Consider the following 20,273-nt stretch of genomic DNA (forward strand, 5'->3'; position numbering starts at 1 on the left):
ATGTTTTATTTTTCTTTGACTGCTCCTTTGCAAAAGGAGGAGGTGCCCACATACCCTAATAATTCATTCACACCCAGCAACAGAAGTTTCTGTGCTAAATTCTTGATATTGCCCCATGCACATATACAATAACCAGTAAAATATTTTCCTGTAGGCTCTGCCACAGACTAATGCTTTGTCTGTGGGTTGTGTGAGTTAGTGGGGGTCATCTGATAAAGCAGAGCTCTGTCCTAAATCGCTGTCTGATGAAGTTGTCATGCAAGAATGTTCTGTACTGAAAGATACACACTATGACAATTTGTCTGTTGTTGGCATCAGCATATTTATTCTTCAGTTACGTGTGAAAGATCTCCCCAAAAGGGAGGGGAAGGAAACACCCATAATTCAAATAATTAGATCCTATATGAAACAATGTCTGTTACTTCAAGAGCATAGATTGGTGATTTAAAAGCCAAGGCTACACACCTGCTGTGGGGCTTTGAGGAGTGTTTATTTTCCTTTAATATCGGAAGATCTGTACCACTAAACAGCATTTTTAGAGAAGTTTTCTGAAATTCAGTAGGTAATATGTGATTAATACCTAATGTAAATCTAAAGCCAATTCTTGGAACAATTTATTTTATTTCATACAGGAACGTATCAAGTTCATGAAAGGTAATTCTTATTTTCTTTTTAATTTTCACTTCCCAGATTCTGGGCAACAGCAGCCAAGCTCAGTTGGGAATCAGTCCCACTCTGCCTCAGACCCTGGGCCAATCCGAGCCACTGCACCAATGTGGAGATGCAGCAGAATCATGCACATGCAGCGGGAATTGCATCCAACACTTTTGTCTTCTCTGGAAGGCATTGTGGATCAGATGGTCTGGTTCAGAGAGAACTGGCATGAAGAGGTATTTGGCTTTAATACACCTTCATATCTAGGTATCGTTTCAGAAAAAGTTAACTGCATAATATTTATCCATAATTAATTTTAAGCATTAAAACATAACTGTTTGTTTGGGTTGGTAAACTGATGTATCTGTGGAACTGACTGTTCTGATTGGAGTTGAAGGGTCTTGGTTATTTCTGGAAGCAGTACAGAGATTTTCCAAAGCTATTAATTTAATGAATGCATCTAGGATTGAAGCTGTTGCTCGTACTGACTGAAACTGTATATTCTTACACTGGGTTTCACAGATACCAGTTTCCCTGTGGATCTGGTGCTCTGTGACAGGTTGTGATTATGACCTGAAGTTTGAATTACAACAGAGAGCAGATGGACCTGCCACTCTGACTCTGATTTGCCTCTCAACGTGTTGGGCTGCCTACCTAGCACAATGTTTATTTGAAGAAGGTTTCCACATATCACATAGTCTTTTCAAATATCACAAAAAATGAAATCTGAAAGTTAGCTGCTGTTGAAAGAGCAAGGTGTCCTTTGTGATGCAGCCTGTCCCCTGCTCAGCTTGTTTGCAGTGCTGGTGAGAATCAGTGCTGTCATTCTGATTGACCCTCTGATGCAATTTAAGCGCAGACTTTTAAGCAGATGTTTCTGAGAGGATAATTTTACTGCACAAAACGTAGTGCAGGAATAAATATTTGATGTCAAATCAGAAGGCCTAAATCTTCCTGACTATTTTGCCTCTTTTATTTTTCATCCTTAGGTTCTTAGACAACTGCAGCAGGGCCTGGCCAAGTGCTATTCGGTTGCCTTTGAGAAAAGCGGAGCTGTTTCAGATGCCAAAATCACTCCTCATACACTAAATTTCGTCAAGAAGTTAGTCAGCACTTTTGGAGTAGGTCTTGAGAACGTCTCTAATGTGTCCACCATGTTTTCTAGTGCAGCCTCAGAGTCATTAGCTAGGAGAGCACAGGCAACAGCTCAAGATCCCGTGTTCCAGAAATTAAAAGGGCAATTTACAACAGGTAAATGTTTAAAATGTTTTGTTAAATGTTACTTGTAATCTCCAGAGAAATCTCCCTCAGTTCAGCTGTGAAGGCATTCTGCTCTTTTATTCCAATATCTTTCCTGAGAGAAAATTTAGAAAACAGCACCAAACCTGAAATAGTTTGTTCCAATCTTCTGTGGAGTAATAAAGATAATTCAAGTGAAAAACAGACATCAACATAGAGAATGAGTATATTGTTGTATTTTTATTACCTAAAGCTGTGGTTTGATCACAGATGTGTTTAAAGATAAGTTAGATTACTTCACTATAATATTTTGCTATTTGCATAGAACTGCCTGCTGGATCTGAGGGACAATAATGGTCTCTGCTTTACAATCATGGCAGAATTTAATGCAATTTTCACTGCAGAACTCCAAACTGACAGTATTATGTGAGGTCTTTCAAAACAGTCTACTTCTGATGAGTAAGATTAGTGTTTTGGATAACTAGATTATAAAAATCCTATTACCCAAATTTACATCGTTTGGTAAATTGAATCAATAACTTTAATCAGATCTAATAAAAAAAGATACTTAAGGGAAGTAGCTCCTTTGCTTCATTCGTTTGCTCTTAACCAGTGGTTACATTTTTGAGTATCTGCTGTTGATTTAAAATTCTGAGAAAAGCTTGTGTACAGGAGCACGTGGGTTTGATTTGTTTGGTGAAAGGTGTGAAGGCCACACAGCTCATACATGGCAGAGGGTGACCCTGATTGGTGTCAGCACTTTGGATTGCCAGGATTTTGAGGTTTGCATCAATTCCTCCTCAAACAGAAGCGTTTGAGAGCATTTGACAAGTAGACTTGTGATGTTTTTTCAAGCATTTTACTGATAATATTGTGAAAATAAGTGATCTGATGGGAATCTTGTGAAAGTAACTCAGTTGCAGGCATGACCTACATATCTTGTGCACACTATGGATTGCATGATGTCCTTTCTGAGCACAACAGTTGCATGACAGCAGATAATGAAAGTCCTGAACCATATGATTAAATTTTTACTGGATGAAGTGTACTAGGGAGGGAAATGGAAGTAGAAACATTTTGTGTGTCTTCAGTGGGAGCACAGAGGGAGGAAAAAAAAAATGTTGGGCAAGGATTAATGGGATGAAATTTAACCCATCCAAAATATTGGATTCTGTACCTAGAGCTGGGTAATAATGCCAGGCACAGGTGTAATTTGGGAGAGGAGTGGCTGGAGAGCAGCCCTGCAGACAGGGATCTGGGGGATCTCTTGGTTTCTCTCCTGTGAGCATCAGAGAGATCTGGGATTTCAAAGGTGTAAAGGAAATGTAAATACAACACCAGACTCAAGTCTGCAATATCTGAAGCAATATTTCAGAACATTTCTAGAGAAACATTTAAGAGAGTTTAATTACAATTCAGTTACAAGTTTTAATTAAAATAGAAAATGGGGAGGATTTCCAGTTTTTATGTGCTGGTGTGAATTTTTTGCATGTCTGTGAAATATAAAGGGCAGTTAAGATTTTCAGATTTTTCTCTCTTAGTCACAGCATTTATAAAGAATAATATAGAACAACATAAAACCTGAAGAACAACACCATAGGCCTGGACATAAAAATCATGTAAAGTCATCAAATGCAAAGTGTTTCTCAGTAAACTTATGTTTAATAATGGTAATTAGTTTTTTGTTGAAGGTTTCATGTTTTATTTTCTAAGTGTGATGAAATACAAGTGTCTGCAGGATACAAATAATTATTTTGCTTAGTGTTGGAATTGATTTTATTCTAAGCTAATACATTCAGCGTTTTAATTCACAATTTAAATGTGGGAAAACAGCAGAAATTAGACCAATCAGCATACACACTAATTTTTGTAATGTAATTCATTATGCAGTAAATGAAAATAAGTTTTTTATTGATTTTGTAATAACAGTAAAATATACATAAATAAATGAAGGGGATTGTAATTATAGTATTGAAGTTGGGAAAGGCTGTTTTAACACTATGAGAAACCATTTGTTGACCATTCCTAATGTGTCCTTCTGGCACAGTAGAACCTTCACATTTGCTTTTCTGAATCTCGGTACCAGTTGCATCTGGGTGATGGACAGATAATTACAGTGGTTGCCTTCCATTTCACAAGTATCCACACTGAGGAGCTGTCTTGGAGTAAACTCTTTTCTTCAATTATTTCCAGATTAATGCTGACAGCTGTGTTCTATATGTACATTCAACTGGGTTTGGTTGCCTAATCATTTCCATCAATAGCAGAGTTGCATCTTGATTCCTGTTTGGAGCCACTGGGGACTCTCACACCATTTCTTATATTCTAAATACTTTGCAGCAGTCTGGACTGTTGGAGCTGTGATAGGTCACTTTATCCATCCTAATGTTATATTACAAAAACAAATTTTACTTTGACTTTTTTTTCCTGTAACTTCAAATGCATAGTTCTTTGACCATCTGTTCTTTGTTCCTTCTCTCCTTTTCTGCTAAACCTTTGACATCAAAGAACAGGCAAATGCTGAAAAATGCTCCCTTTGAGAGCTCTCTCAGCAGTGAAAGCAGAAGAAAAGCTGCCTCAATTGTCCTTTTGTGGGCAGATGATAGTTTAGAGTTTGGATCAGCTTCTTTCTGCAGCCATCTCTCCACTCGGGCTGAATATGAATGGAAAATTCCAAAATATACCCTTAAAGAGCAAGATAATTTCCTCGAGAGTTTTGTCACCCAGCACAATGAATTCTTCGCTGTGAGTGGAAAGTGCAGGCAGAATGAAGCTCTTGGTGTGGCTCTGAACTGTGGGGAGAGGGCAGGGGAAAGATCTGTTAATAGTTTTCAGCTTTTTTAAGGATTTTTTCTTTTTTTTTTTTTTTTCCCCTCAAGATTGAGCATAGCATCCCTTTAGTAGCTCTTTCTTTGCTTCCCTTCCAATTTTTAGATAACAGGATGTTATCCAGGAAATTCAGATCAAGAGATTGGAGTTAGCATCATATTTGACCTCGGTGTCTGGTCTATGCAGTCTTGGTTTTCTGGAGCTGAGTGATAAACCCGAAGTTCTGCTTCATAATTCTGCTTTCCTGTCACTGAGATTTTTCATCTTTGTTGGTGCTTTCCAAAAGTTCTTGTGAGATTAGGAAGAAGTTTTGGGAAACTGTAGAATATATGAATGTTTGAATAGTAACTTCTAAAGCAAGACAGTGCTTCTCTCTTGGAGAATGCTTGGATCTTCTTCAGTATCATGGGCATAAAAAGTTTGACCTGTTCTATAAAGCTAAGCTTGTATTTCAGTCCTGAGTAATACCTTACTTGATGAATGTCATGGTTTTTTTGTTGGAGATCCTTGGGTTGGAAACTTTTAAGTGTAAACATGCTTTGCCTATGGTCAGAATAATCTTTAAAATCTTCAAGTCAACTGGTGCTTGCTCTAAAAGCATTAATAGACTGTTGCTTTTCATTGATCAGAACTATTTTCTGACAGTATAGCAGGAGGGGTTTATTTTCTAGTTCTGGAGTCTTAGTTTGGAGGTCTTTTCTTTGTTTTCCTGATGCTGTGTTAATGTTCTGTAGGTCAAGGATTTGGGGGACACAGAGGAATTGGTACTCTAATTTTGCTACCTCAAGTGTATTTTTTGGTGTTGCTTCATGACAAGTGATGGTACAGCTCTCAATCAAAATGTGTTAAGCTTTATCTAGTTGTGTTAAGAACCATCAAGATTTTTTTAGGTCTGTCTTTCTGGGAGGAAGATTGTGCCCTGTTTGTCTTTGCATTGGGAGTGGCAAGAATGTTTGGCAGCCTTGACAAGAGAGAGCAAACTGCTTCTGCTGCAGTCTGTGTCATGGGCTTCTGGGAACATCTCCATTAAAGATGAGTTTGGGGGAAACTTCCTACCCTGTTTAGAAAAAGATGGTGCAAGTAGTAAGGTATTTTAGACCAGTGTGCGTTAGCTTGAGAAAGATGTTCTTCAGTACTGTGTACTGAAAAAATGGATTTTTTTGAAACAAAAATACTGTTTATATAGATTAAGATGTCTGCAAAGCAGAGAGACTTTGTACACAAATGATGTTTGGTCTTGTATTTCCCCTTCTTCCAGCTGAAGTGATTTTTCTTCTCAGATGGGCTCTCTGTGACACGAGCAGAAAGACTAATTGAACTCTGTTTTTCCCATCTGCCACTGGAAAACAAAAGAACAACAAAAATCCCAAAATAGGCATTCAACAAACTAGAGCTGCTCTTGTGGAACTGAAGGACTTTTTTTTTTTTTTCGTAAGGAATATATATTGATGTGTATTTTTACCACTTCAGTGGATTCACATTAGCACAAAAACTAGTTGCAGTTGGAGGAGACTCTCCTGCACTTCAGAGATTCAGGAGATAAATGATGCAATAATTTTGTCACTTTGATGAAATGATTTACTCCCACTGCTCACTAGAGGGTAGGCTTGGGATTATAATAAGAGTGTTTTACAGTGGTATTGCAATAGATGCACTGCCCAGGCAGAGAAAGAAAAGGGAATATCACAGAGTTATGCTAGTTTCCCTCATCCATAAATATGAAACTGTATTTTTCATTATAGACTTTTTTTCTTGCAGGAATGGAAAGGATTTTGTATGTGGTGGGTTTTTGCTCAGTTTCAGACTACTAGACTTGGGACTTTCGCTGAAAGCTTTCAGCATATCAGTATGTTGTGGATACACAATGAAGTATGTTGGGTTATGGTTCTCTGATATTTTGTTTAAGTAACAGAATAGCAAAGTGAAAGAATCCTGGGCTGCATTGTTTTCTTTGCTATTGGCATCTTTACATGTAAAGAAAAGAACTAAGAGTGTATGTATGGAATGATATGAGATCTTCTGCCTAAAAGAATGAATGGTCTGAGCTTGTCAGACTTTTGAGTGGTTTAATTGTGGTCATAAGAAAAAACTTTTATATGCAGTAATTGCTGTGTGCACATACTTAATTCACGCTTGACACACTTGCAGATAGATATTTGTAGCATATTTATGTGGTCAAAATTTCTTCTTTTAGCAGCACTCATGTTTGTTTTGGGTTTTTTGTCAGCTTAGGAAAATATTCAGTGTATGTAACATTGAAATGAAGATTCTGCAATAAGAGTTAAACTCATTTTTGAGACTGTGTTAGTTTTCTGTTGTATTTGCATCATAATGAAGATTCTGCTCTACTTTAGTTGTAAATATCAAAAATACCAAATTAACATTCTCTTTTTCTTGCTGTTGCCTTTTCACTTGAGAGATGTTGAACTTAAAATGGCATCTTTCAGACTCTGGTGTGGAAATGAGTTTTAAAGATTCAAGTCTGTTAGTTCACTTGCACAATTTGGATGCCATAACTGATGAGGTTTGCAGAGAGCAGTTTGTCTTCTTATCCAAGTGTGTTTAATCTCTTTGTAGTGGTACTGAAGTGCCCAACCATCCTTTCATTTATATGTTTATTCATTTCCCCTCTTTTGGGAAATGCAAAGACATTTATTTATTTATTTGTTTGCTTTGTTCTGAAGCTGGAGTGAGAGCAATGTTGGGAGGATGGTATTGGTGTGGCCCAGAAAATGATCAGTACTGCAGTGATTTCTGTTACAGAATTACTTGCATAATGTACTGAAGACCATGTAGTGACCTTGAGAAAGTTCTTTCCTCGTGTGCATGTAGTCTAAAGGAGATAATTCACACTGTAATACTGTTAATATTGCAATGGAAACATCAGACTGTTCACATAATATTGTCATTTTTGCTTAGACTCTTGTATCTGTTTTTCCTGTAGTGACTTTCAGTTGTTATCTAAGCCAGGAAAGAATAAGAATTTTCTTGCAGCTCAGAATAGGAGAATAACAGTAATAAAAGTCTTACTCCTTGTCCTCACAGATTCCATGTTGTGTCCTTGATTGAGGTTCTTTCATCCCTTTTAGAAGCAAAAAGTCCCCATTGATTTAAATAAATAAATAAATTATGTGTAATGAAAAAGGCAGAAAATTATAGTGCTACACTGTAAAATAAGCCTACTTTTCCTCTTTCACAAATGGTCTGATCTAATAATTTGAGTTTTTTACTGCTTTTTTTCTATGCAATCTGGTTGCAGTATGGAGACAATTCAGTACAGTAATGGTATTTAAATTTTTCACAGTATATTTTTCTAATGTTTGACTAAACCAGGAAAATGTTGGGAGGTTCATTATATACCAAATAACAGAATATTTTAGAGGTGTATACAGAAAAGAGGTAGCAGATTCTGACAGGTTTAAGGTATATATAATGTTAGGACTTTGCTGAAATGTTTTCTGTAGACCTGAAACGTTCAAGAGTCTATCTCTTAAAGGCAGTGCAGCTCTGTGGGGATTGTGTGTTTGATTTGCACTGTTGAATTGGGTGACTTGTTTTTGTTTGGTTTTTTTTCAGATTTTGACTTCAGTGTGCCAGGGTCAATGAAACTTCACAACCTTATCTCTAAACTAAAGAAATGGATCAAAATTCTGGAGGCAAAAACTAAACAGCTTCCAAAGTTCTTCCTCATAGAAGAAAAGTGTCGCTTTCTAAGTAACTTCTCAGCTCAGACTGCAGAAGTAGAGATACCTGGAGAATTCCTTATGCCAAAGCCAACACATTACTACATCAAGATAGCAAGGTAACCTAAAAATACCCTTTGGTAGATGTAATTCTGAAAACAGAGGAGAAATTAAAGCCTTCCCATCCATTCACTCTGCAAAAGTAGATGTTGTGTACATTTTATATATATTAATTGCATATAGAGAGTCATACTTTAACACCTTTTTTATTTTATCCTTCAATAATTTTACATTGCATCACTAAACGAGTGCACTTAGAAGAAGAGTATATTTGGTTTTCTTGTATAGTGATGTAAGTTGAGATTAGTGCTTCTGTTGTACTCAATAGAGATACTATTCTTCAAAACAGTGGTAAAGGTCTCATCAAATGATTAACTTTGCTCAAGAACTGTGTTTTCTTAGAAGCAAATAAAATGCAACAGAACAGCTTTTTAAACTACAAAATAGAAACCATAGGCCAGCTGGATAATTGAATTGTACTTTGTAGTACAGTTGTCTGCCTTATTTATTTTGTCTATTTTTGTTCGGTTTGGTGGGGTTTTTTTCCATCACGATTTAATACCAGAGGAGATTATCCCAGGTGCCTTATTGTCCCTTTCTTCCTGCCAGGTTTATGCCAAGGGTGGAGATAGTTCAGAAGCACAACACTGCAGCCCGAAGGTTGTACATCCGAGGCCACAACGGGAAGATCTACCCGTACCTGGTGATGAACGACGCGTGTCTGACCGAGTCGCGCAGGGAGGAGCGGGTGCTGCAGCTCCTCCGCCTCCTCAACCCCTGCCTGGAGAAGAGGAAGGAAACCACGAAAAGACACTTGTTTTTTACAGGTACTGAAAAGAGAGAGGCTTACGTTGTTTTTTAAATGTGTGTTATACTCGAAGGTTATATTCGCTGAAGTTTTTGACCGCTGCTCATCGCTCATTCTGAAGGTTTTGGTTGTTCAGAAGGGAAATTCATAGATGCCCAGGTGATTAGTCTTGGCTGGCACTGCAGCACCTCACTGAAGAGGGGTGTTTTGTGTGTTGGGAGGAATTTCCTGTAATTTGGGGGTGTCTGTCCTCAGGCAGCTTTGGCTTCGTCAGCCTTGACTGTCTAGTGTCAGCTTCACTCCCTTTGAACAGATTTCTTCATGAATGAGAACACTTGCTGGCAAGCTTTACATTAAATAAAGGAAATCTTGCTGACAGTCTCCATCCCCCAATTTCTTTTTACTGAGGTAAACCAACAAACAAACATGCAGGTGTAGCATATTACCTGTAAACAATGCTAAAGTGTAAAAGAATCAGAAACATGGATAATGAAGAACAGAGGATTAGGGTTTTGCATCAGTCTGAGGCAAGAATAACAGAAATGCAATAGATAAAGCCTTGAAAAATATGCTAAATGTGGCCACTGATAGAGAAATAAATCCTGTATATAACAAGCTTCATTAGATAGCATGTTTTCCTTCAAAGAGCTGTTTTTAAACTATAGTGTTTTGTGGTTTGATACTATTTGAAAGGACCTAAAGAATGTTCATTTCTCTGCTGCCAGAGGTTAATGGAAGCAGACCAGGAGGAACAGCTCATTAACACCCTTTCTGCAGCAAGCATTTTCTTCTTTGAGATTGAAGAAGTTACATCAAACAATTTAAATGCATTTAAACAACTTTTCCTTATATTTCTGAGGTTAATGATGAGAGAACAGTTTTGGTGGTAACTGGAGGTTGCTGTCAAACAGAGCCAACAGTGTCACTGGAAAAGCCAGCTATGGAAGAGGCCTTGTCTGTCTTTATGTAGGTGGGGATGCACAGAAGACTTGGTAGAATAATAAATCAGTTAAGCACCATAAAAGCACAAATAGGGTTTTTGCAAGTTTGCTGCCCATCAAAGAAAAGCTCAGTGGCTTAAATTTTCTTATTATTGAATATTTTTCTCCGTCTTCAGTATTTTACTTCCAGATAGTGTCATTTAAACATCTATTCCTCAACTGTGTCCGGATTTTTTTCTCCAGTTTTTCTGAATCACTCTAAGTACCCTATTAAGCTAAGTAGTTTTGTCCTTCAGAATAATTTTTATTGACATAATGTAATCAGATATTATGAACCTGTTTGCATCAAGTATTACCCTTGTCCTAAAGCTAAAGAAAAGTAGGAAGAATGATTAGTGCTCAGTTGATGCTGATGTTTCTGTTAAGATAAAAAAACCTCACCACACTGCTGTAATACCTTTTTAACTGAGCTTGTGAGTTATGAGTGCAGTAATAAAAATTTTCTCTTGACACACTTCAGGAGTGTTGTAAGGGCTGATATCTCAGTCTTCGGGCTCTGGATGAGCTGTTAAGTTGTTCTGCTCTCTCTGTCCCGTTCCCAGTGCCCCGTGTTGTGGCGGTTTCTCCGCAGATGCGTCTGGTCGAGGACAACCCGTCGTCGCTGTCCCTGGTGGAGATCTACAAGCAGCGCTGTGCCAAGAAGGGCATCGAGCACGACAACCCCATTTCCCGCTACTACGACCGGCTGGCCACGGTCCAGGCACGGGGCACGCAAGCCAGTCATCAGGTAGAACGAATTTGATTCGAGGGCTTTCCTTGAGGACTCTGCTGGTCCCTGTCCCCCAACCCGACTCTTCACCTCTCGATAGGTGTGAGACAGAAACAGCACCAAACATTTCAGGGTGCTTTTCCTGAAATGAGAGACAGCAATTAAGAGAAGTTCGGTTGTTGCTTTTGGTCTATTTGTCTGTTGCTAAGAAGTGTATTAAAAATGACCTCTTTCAACTAATGCTTTTCCTGTGTAGGTTCTCAGAGACATCCTTAAGGAAGTGCAGAGTAACATGGTCCCACGGAGCATGTTGAAGGAATGGGCCCTGCACACATTCCCCAATGCCACGGATTACTGGACTTTCAGGAAGATGTTCACTATCCAGTTGGCCCTGATTGGCTTTGCAGAATTCATCTTTCACTTAAATAGGCTCAACCCTGAAATGCTGCAGATTGCCCAGGTATGCTGTGCTTTGTTCTAGGTGTGTGCTGTTGTCCTTCATCAGGTGGAAATTTGGACTATACTTCTGAAATGAGTCAAAATTCAACATACATAATTAAAAGTGCAATTCAGTAAGGTTTTCATTTATATGTGATTGCACGTCTTGTAGGTAGTGATTTAAACTGCTGTCCCTGTGGGCATCAACTCTGCCTTCTGTGAATTTAGAACTTTGTCTGTAAAACCCTTCTTAGATATTGGAATTCTTCATGTAAATGACTGATAAATCTCTCCTTTTAGTCCTCCTTAAAATATATTGCTTTGAAGATACCTCTGTGTCAAACAGATTTAAGAAAAATAAAATTTACGGCTTTATTTTCTTAAAGGGCCATATCCCTTTTCAAATACTGTTCTCTTTTCAGCATTGCTACAACTCCTATTAATAGAGATTTTTTTCTGTTTTAACCCAACATTTAAAATGAGCCTTGCCACCCTAAGGTGGTATTTATGAAAGTCTCAATGTCATTTTAATGCATGGAGGGCTGTAGTCTGTGTAGCAATTAAGATTCTTTAATCCCTTCAGATAAAATCAGCTGCTGATACTGAACACTGACCCAGAGATCTGTTGGTAGTGACTCCTTATAGAGCGTGCTACAGAAGAAACTATTCCTCAAGTTTGGTATAACAATAACCTGTATTTAGTAAGGGGTTTGGACACAATGTTTTGAGAGAAATACATCCTTGATTTTTGCATACTTTTATAACTTTTTTCCTCAAAAACCATTTGGCTAAACGAGTGAAAAGCTATTGAAATACTATTGATACTCTGAGTATTAACAGTAAACAAAAATCCAGCTTCTTTTGGTTTTATGAATGGAAAATTGTTCCTTTAATTACTTTTGGGCATCTTTCTTTTAAATCCAGGACACAGGCAAGCTAAACGTGGCTTACTTTCGCTTCGACATTAACGATGCCACTGGAGATTTGGACGCCAATCGTCCCGTTCCGTTCCGGCTCACACCGAACATTTCGGAATTCCTCACCACCATCGGGGTGTCTGGGCCCCTGACTGCATCAATGATTGCAGTAGCTCGCTGCTTTGCACAGCCAAACTTCAAGGTTTGTGCACCTTTTGCAAGATTATTTGCCAGCTGGTATTTGGCAATTTATAAATTAAACATTTTTGGTTAGGGCAGAAACCGAAAGGCGTGTATTTGTTTTGAAATGTTACCCAGAGGTTGTTACAAAGGTCAGCTGAAATACTGGAAATGTGCCTTTTTGGAAATGTTTTAGTTGTTGTGGGAAAACATTTGAGTCAGACTGGACACCTAAAAGTTTGGTTTAGAATCTTGAGACTTTGGAGTTGACAGACTAATATCAATAACTCAACTCAGTGATGAGAAAAACCAGGAAACTATTTGTTGCAGGCATTTCTTTTTCATCCAAGTCTAGAACTGGCCAATATACACATATGCATATGTAATAGGTACATATGTATGTATGTTGTAGTCAATGTTGCCCTGTTTGGCAGAAAACAGTATTCCCTGAGAGTGTAATGACTGTGCAAAAAAACCTGGCTTTGCAAAATACTCCTGATCTTTGCCCAAGACTTCTGTGAGTATGTGTGGGGAAAGTCATGAATTTAGTGGAGTCACTTAAAAATAGAATGTACACGACTTTATTATGTAAAGAAACACTTTGAGAGGAAATAACAAAAGCCACACTCATCTTGGAAAGACTGAAATTGCAAAAGTGTCAAAATGCTGTTGACTAAAATCTAGTTACAATTCTGTAATCTGAGAGAACCCTGATGGTTCTTTGGATTAAATGTTAACAGTCTGATTTTTCTTCTTCATTTAGGTTGATGGCATCCTAAAAACTGTGCTGAGGGACGAAATAATTGCATGGCACAAAAAAACCCAAGAGGACACATCCTCTCCACTCTCAGCAGCCGGGCAGCCCGAGAACATGGACAGCCAGCAGCTGGTGTCACTGGTCCAAAAGGCTGTCACTGCCATCATGACTCGACTGCACAACCTGGCTCAGTTTGAAGGAGGAGAAAGCAAAGTCAACACTCTGGTAGCAGCTGCAAACAGCCTGGATAATCTGTGTCGGATGGACCCCGCCTGGCACCCCTGGCTGTGACCTGAAAGTTTCAATACTTTAGTTTTGTTTGGGTTTTTTTGTTTTGTTTTGTTTTTGTTTTTTAATGTATTTTTGGGTTTTCGTTTTTGTTTCTTTTGTTTCGTTGTTGTTTGTTTTGGGTTTTGATTTTTTTTTTTTTTGCTGTTGTTTGTAGTGTGAGCCATACGTTGTGTTAAGAAAATGTGAAAAGAAACGCTCCCCAGCCCGTGGCTTACCTGTCACGCTGCCTTCTGTCAGTTTTTATTGTTGTGTTTACAGTAGTATGGGGGTTTTACTGTTTTTTAATTTCATGAGGAGATGTTTCCTTCTGTTTAAGAAATTTGTTTTAATATGCAACAGCAGCTTTCACAAATAGATTAAAGTGAAGAGAGAAAAATAATATACAGAAAAATCCTATTTTATGATGAAGACTATGAAACTAGCATTGTTAGATTTAGGGTCTGCCATTCCTAATAACTGCAGTATATGAATTTTTTATACAGTAGTAAGTAATTTTAAAAAAGAAAGATACAGTATTCCCTGTTAGTGAATTTTACTCTGTGAAATTTTACTTAATCACTCTCTCTTCATTATGCCAAATTGAAGGCACAAATGAATTCTCTTCCTTTAAGTTTGCTTCAAATTTACGTGAGCAATGTTAGTTTGTACAGACAATTTTGTACCAAATGTTATAGAGGTGAGTTTTTGTTAGGCACTGAGAAAATGATGATCAAATTGTGCTGACTTTTCCTGGAGCACAAGCTATGTACAGTAAAAGTGTAAACCATTTAGAGTATTTGGGTTAGCTGTGGACAGTGTTTGGGGGGGAAGTTTATAAAAGGATGGAATAATCCATCCTTTGATACATGTATTTGGCTGTAATAGATAAAAAATGAAATCCTATGAAATTCTCTTTACTGTTTAGAATTACAGTAGCTTCTTTAGAATGAATCTGTTCCTTTGTAATTTAAGAAAAGAGCAGTTTAATGTTTCACTTGTCTTTCTGTTGTGTTAGCATTTTTATAAAACTTCGATGTTGGGAATGTTAAATTTGTACAGAGTGATTTTTTTCAAAATAAATATTTTGTAAAACTCTGTATGGTATTAATTTCATTTAGAACATTATTAATACCAGAATAAGAGTATGATTCTTCTTTGTTGTATAATGAATCAAACACGACCCCTTCACTCCCATGCTTGGTTTCTGTGTTCCTTATGTGAGCAGGATAGGAGTCATGTTGAATGCCAGTATGTACAAGTGGAAGCTCAAATAAATGAATGTTAAGGATTATAACAGGATTTGGAAAACAAACATATCTTTTCGGGGGAGGGGGCAAAGATTTGCTTCCTGATCAAAATCATGTTGGCAAGAATGATCTGAACTTTCTTCTTATGAAACATAGCACTTCCTGCATGTGTCACAACATGCTCTATCTGCAGTCATTCACAACTCAGAGCCTTCATGACTTGAAGGGAATTGTTGACTTCCCTTTATTGAAGATTGTAACGTTTGCAGCTGTGAAGTACAGCACAGGCTGCGTCAGAGGAGTTGCAGTGTCGTTTCTTAATCATTTGCACGTCTTAGATATGTGTGACTGAGAGATTGCAGCATTCCCTGAAAGGAAGTGAGCAGATAATTCAGCCACTTTTCTCTCCATGATAGAAATCACAATGGGAACAAGTTAAAAGAGACAAACTTTGCTGGTTTTAGATTTGTGACATCTCTTGTTTAGTCAAATATATTTCTAAAAGAAAACATGGGGTGGGACGGAGCAGAGGCAATAAGAGAAAGAGAGTTAATGGGGTCCCTGATGGTGTTAATGTGCAAATGTTAACACCTGGTTCTCTTCTTTCATGAGTGTATGCTATGGCTGTACCTCATTTGGGGAGAAGGGTTACACAATCTTAACCCGGAGTTTTACCACCAGCTCCATCTGAAAGCTTTGAATCTGAAAGCTTTTAGTTATCCATGAGCATTCTCCAGAGCCTGGAGGAAATCTCTGACACATCTTGTCTCATCAGCAGCTGCCCATTAGTAGGTAAGTGGTTTGACATAGTACAGGAGATGAAGTTCCTGATTACCTTCACGAACATGTGACATCTATCTTCGCTGCATTTAATTTTTTATGATTGTAGATAAGGGTTCCCTCTGTCATGTTAGTTCAGATCTGCACTCAGAATGCATCTTGCTGAGCACGTACTTGAAAGTGAACTACACTAATTGTCAATTCATTCTAAGTATTCCCTTTAAGGTATCTTCCCTCAGATTAGATATTACACCAAAAAAGCCCATGTTATTACTCCACAAAATCAAATGCTTGAGAATTAAGAGAGGTCAAATATAAAATTGTCTCTGAAGTTGTGTGCACAGGCATTATGTCATTCTGAAAATCCCTCCTGTTGTGCTTATGTTTTTTAACTGCTGTAGAGCCCTGAACAGATTTAGCTGGATCTTCATGAGGGTAACTAGTGACAAGTCCTTGACACCAAAGTTGTGCCAGCCCTGTTTTAAGTCTGTGTAAAATGCAGAGATGTACATGTTGGTAGACCTTGGCACACATACATTTGTTGGTGTGCAGTGGGTTTTATGGGAAGTCACTCAAGGCACAGAAATACTGGTAACTAAGAAGCAAACTTGGCATAAAAAAACTATAGACAAAAGTGTAAGCTGTGGATATTACATGGAGAATAAATAGTTGTCAGGTTTCTCAAATTATGCTGTATTATTTGTCTGTTGATTTCTGTAATCATGTTTGGCTCTGTCTTTATTAGACAATGCTGCTGCAATTTAACTTTTTATTATTACAGTCTGCTCTCAAATTAGATTATCAGAATTTATTTGCTTAAATGAACTATGCTCCAAAACAAAATCATTTAACATTAGTTGAGTGTTTGAGTCCACCCTCTGAAACTGGTGTGCTGCTTTCCTCTCCTGTAATTGGGCTGTCCATGAATTGTCAGATACAGAGAGAGCAAGTGAGAGATTAGTTATTACTGGAAGAAGATGACTCAAAGCATTTCAGCAGCAGACAATGAAAGCTCTGTTTCATAATGGCAGTAGAATAAAGTTGCTTTTAAGACTCCAATCTGTTTCAAATATGATGTATGAAATGTTCTTTTGTGGTGTGGAAACCTATTCAGAGAGAAGAATTCACACTCACAGGAGCTTTTAATCAGCTCAGTGTGGGTGCATTTCACATTTAAGAGGTTCAAGAGAGCACATGTGAAACAATGGGTGTCTTGCATGTGATTTGTTGTTGGCTTGGATGTGTTGGGGTCCCTGTGGCCCCGTGTGCAGCTGCTCCAGACTCACTCTGGGCTGTGGGCCATCTCAGTGCTACCTGGGATCTCTCTTAAAGGATGGCTCAAGGTGTGGCAACGCAGGAAAAAAAATAATCTGTGAAATTGTTAACTTAGAATTTCATCTCTCAACTGTGGACTTTTCATTTTCTCTCACTGAGCATTGCCTTTCCCTGAGAGCTCAGAGAGCAGCGCTGAGGAAGCACCATGTGTGTCAGCCACGTAGCACTCCCTCTCTGCTTTCAGACTTCTCCCTTCCCTGTTATCAACTCATGCTTTACTCTGAGAAATCTTTTATTTCTTTCAATTACCCCTCAGAAAACACACAACATAGGAGTGTAGGGGGTGTAAATTGGGCCTGGGCCACAGGGGCTGTGGGAGGAAACAGGTGGGGACCCTCAGCTCATCAGGGAGCTCTTGGTACCTCATCCCACCTGTGCCCCAGGGAAAGCAGCAGCCAGGAGGGATCCTGATCCTGCTGGGTGATCCCTGTGGAGGAGAAAGGATTAAGAGTTGGCTGACAGGCACCATTACGTGCTGCCCCTGCCCTTCTCCAAGGGGCTGGGAGTGACAAGTGGAATCCAAGGCAAAAACAAGGGAACTTGAGGCAAGGAAGCAGGAGAGATGGTAGAGGCGAAGCTGAGCCTGGTGAAACGGGAAGGTTTGTTTCATTGTTTGTTTTTTTTTGTTTCTCCTCAAAAACTGAGGTTTATGTTAATTGTCGAGATATTGAGTGAAATCCCTGCAGCCCAGACTGTTCTGCTGACCACAGGGAGCAGCTTGGCAAATGTTTTTAGCTGTGGTAACTTACTCTGATGGCTGGGTCTTGCATAGCCAGGACTCTGAGGACATGGAAGCTTGTTAAGGGACGTTTTGATGTTAGAAAATGCTTTGTTTGCTTGTTTGTTGGTTTTCTATTTTTCCTTTGGTAATGTTTTTCCCTCTTACTCTGCTGGAGCACTACATGTGGTTAATGTGCTCTGCCCAAATCTTTCTTGTCCTGACTTTGTCTAGCCCTGGACGATCCTATCATGTTGCTTGTAAGAAATGAAGTGGCAAAGTTTGCTGTGTCTGTGCTTCCAAGGGAGAAGCAATAAGGAGTGTGGGTCCCTCTCCCCTGCCCCCTATTTCGGCAGTGTGGTCTGCTGGACTGACCAGGGCAGGAGCAGTTTATTTCTCATTGTTTTCAGCAATGCAAACCTCGTTAGTGCTTTGTATGAACGCTTATCTTACCATTTAATCTGTGCTGATTGGATTTCTTGGAAGAAAACTGTGACTGTCCCAGAAATCAGCCATCATAACAAAGCTTGTTTCCAATCCACCTGATTCTTGTGCTTCTGAACATGTTATAGACCTGCTGTATTCGGAGGTGATATTAGCTTTGGTTTGTAAAATTCATGTGCACCACACCCTGATACCAGGCTTCACTTGCTGCCCTCAGCCTGATTTTATTTTTTTGGGAAAGGATGCTTATCCAGGCTCTAAGATGCTGTTGGGATTGTACCTTAATCAATCAGTCACTGCTCACCCTCAGTGAGCCCACCTGAACTGTTACAGTACCAGCTGTACTAAAGGAGCTTTCTCGGTCTGATATCTTGGAAAGGGCAGACCTTTGCAGGCTCAGTGTTTCTCTTGATACTAGCACATTAATTACTGTCTCTCTACTCCTTGCTGCTGTTTGTAAGAAACTGGCATTAAAGAATCTATTCTGCTTATTCAGCAAGAGTTCTCATCAGTAGCAATTCATAAACCAGTCTAGAGTGGGTCAGTATTGCTTCACCATCCCTTGAAGCAATACTAAGCGGTACAGAACTTTTAATTGAGGTCTGGTGGTGTCACTGAAATGTTGTTTCTCTGTGTAATAGCTGCCCCTAGTCCTTTCAGTAATAATAAAAAAAAATAGCAATTATCAAGTAGAGAAAGACTCATATTAAAATTTTGTGAATTATCTGCTTGTGTTCTTGTAAAGGCTGTTTTTTAACATCTCATGCAGTAAACGATGCTATCTATTAATATTTTAGCTTGAGCATGTGATGGAACTACCCCCTGTCTCTGTGAGATTGTGTGGAGGGCTGGGGGTCAGGACTTCAGGGTTCCTTGTCTAACTCTGTGAGTGATACAAACTCCTCACTATGAAGGAAGAGGGGGGAAAAGGTTTTGTTATTTTTGATACTTAGGGGTGTGGGGGTGAAAAAAAGTGGCTCTCAGTTAAAATAATCCTCTTGCCTTTCTTGTTTAGATGCTGCAGTCTGGGTGGTCCAAACTCAATTTTTTTGGCATAAAATGAGTCTGGAGAAACTTTTCTGAGGCAGTTTCTGTGATCTCCCATAGCCCCTTTACCTTCTTCTCCCTTTCACTGTATATGGTTGGGAACAACTAGCAGAGAGTAAATGTATGGGCGTGCACAGATACCCAGGAGGTGGCACAGTGACAACAAGAAAAGTGAGATGTGTCAGAAGAATTTGCCTTGCAGGCTGTATCTGGTTTCCAGATGTGGAGCTAGATGCACCCTGTGTGAGATGTGTTACTTTTGCTTTAGCCTTTGGAAATTTCTGAAGAGAAAATAGTTGTTTTTTTTTTTTATTATTATTTTTTTTTTTGGGATGGTGTATAAGCTCTTGGAGGAAGTGTTGGGATTCTGACTTTTTAGAAGGCAGTTTCTGCATTTTGCTCACGTGGTTTGTAACTGCAGTGGTTTTTTTCTGCAGTCAAGAATGCTTGGAGAAGTGTCTGAATGATACCTTGGTAAAGGATTTACCTGCATCTCTACAAAAATAGCTTATTTTTAGTACCCTCTTAACTTGATTTTGAATGTTGCCCAGAATCAAGGTTCTCCTCTAAGGAAGCACACCTTCCTCTTGTGGTGGCACTTGCAGTTCAGGTTGGCTATTTCTGGGGTGTCAGCTGGCACACAGCTTCACTCACAGAATCCCACAGTCCTGTTTCAGGATTATGTGGCATTCACATGAACTTGACCATTCCCAGTGGAGCCAATCTGACAACAAGCAACTTAAACCAGCCCAGTTGCAAAGATGTAGTTCTTAATTGCTGAGTGTAGCTATAGATATTAAATATGCTCATGAGAGGTCCTTAAATGACTGTGGTGGGGCAATAATTTAATCCTAAACCTGTGAACTGAGTACAGCCTGGCGCAAAAATTGTCATACAGACTAATCCAGTCTCCTACAGCTCTGACAGTTCCCTTTCAGCAAAACATCTTAATAGACCTGTCAAAATATGCATTGTGGTCATTTGTATTCTGGAAATGGATCTAAAACTGAAGACATTAAACAGACTGAAAGAATGGAGACCCTTTCTCTGACCTTCTACTGCCTGGTTTTGATCTGGTTATTTGGGAAGGACTCAAACTTCCTGAGCCTTTCACAACCTTTCAAGAAAATAAACATTAGTTGGGGTGAGATGATGAC

General features: G+C 38.8%; 1 protein-coding gene across 4 annotated transcripts in view; it reads left to right on the top strand.

The window, feature by feature from the left end:
* The window catches only part of TRRAP (transformation/transcription domain associated protein), a 75,534-nt gene extending 60,892 nt beyond the window's left edge, over positions 1–14,642 (top strand). For all 4 annotated transcript variants that reach the window (XM_027656440.1, XM_027656443.1, XM_027656441.1 and 1 more), the window contains 8 exons: positions 691–890; positions 1,644–1,905; positions 8,299–8,524; positions 9,075–9,292; positions 10,817–11,001; positions 11,240–11,443; positions 12,346–12,540; positions 13,282–14,642. In XM_027656440.1, coding sequence (XP_027512241.1) covers positions 691–890; positions 1,644–1,905; positions 8,299–8,524; positions 9,075–9,292; positions 10,817–11,001; positions 11,240–11,443; positions 12,346–12,540; positions 13,282–13,566 — 1,775 coding nt within the window. In that variant the 3' untranslated portion in view covers positions 13,567–14,642. The remainder of the gene's footprint in view (positions 1–690; positions 891–1,643; positions 1,906–8,298; positions 8,525–9,074; positions 9,293–10,816; positions 11,002–11,239; positions 11,444–12,345; positions 12,541–13,281) is intronic.
* The last annotated feature ends 5,631 nt before the right edge of the window (positions 14,643–20,273 follow it).

Source organism: Corapipo altera, unplaced genomic scaffold (genome assembly GCF_003945725.1).
Source record: "Corapipo altera isolate COAL_440 unplaced genomic scaffold, ASM394572v1 104, whole genome shotgun sequence".
NCBI classification, from domain to species: Eukaryota; Metazoa; Chordata; class Aves; order Passeriformes; family Pipridae; genus Corapipo; species Corapipo altera.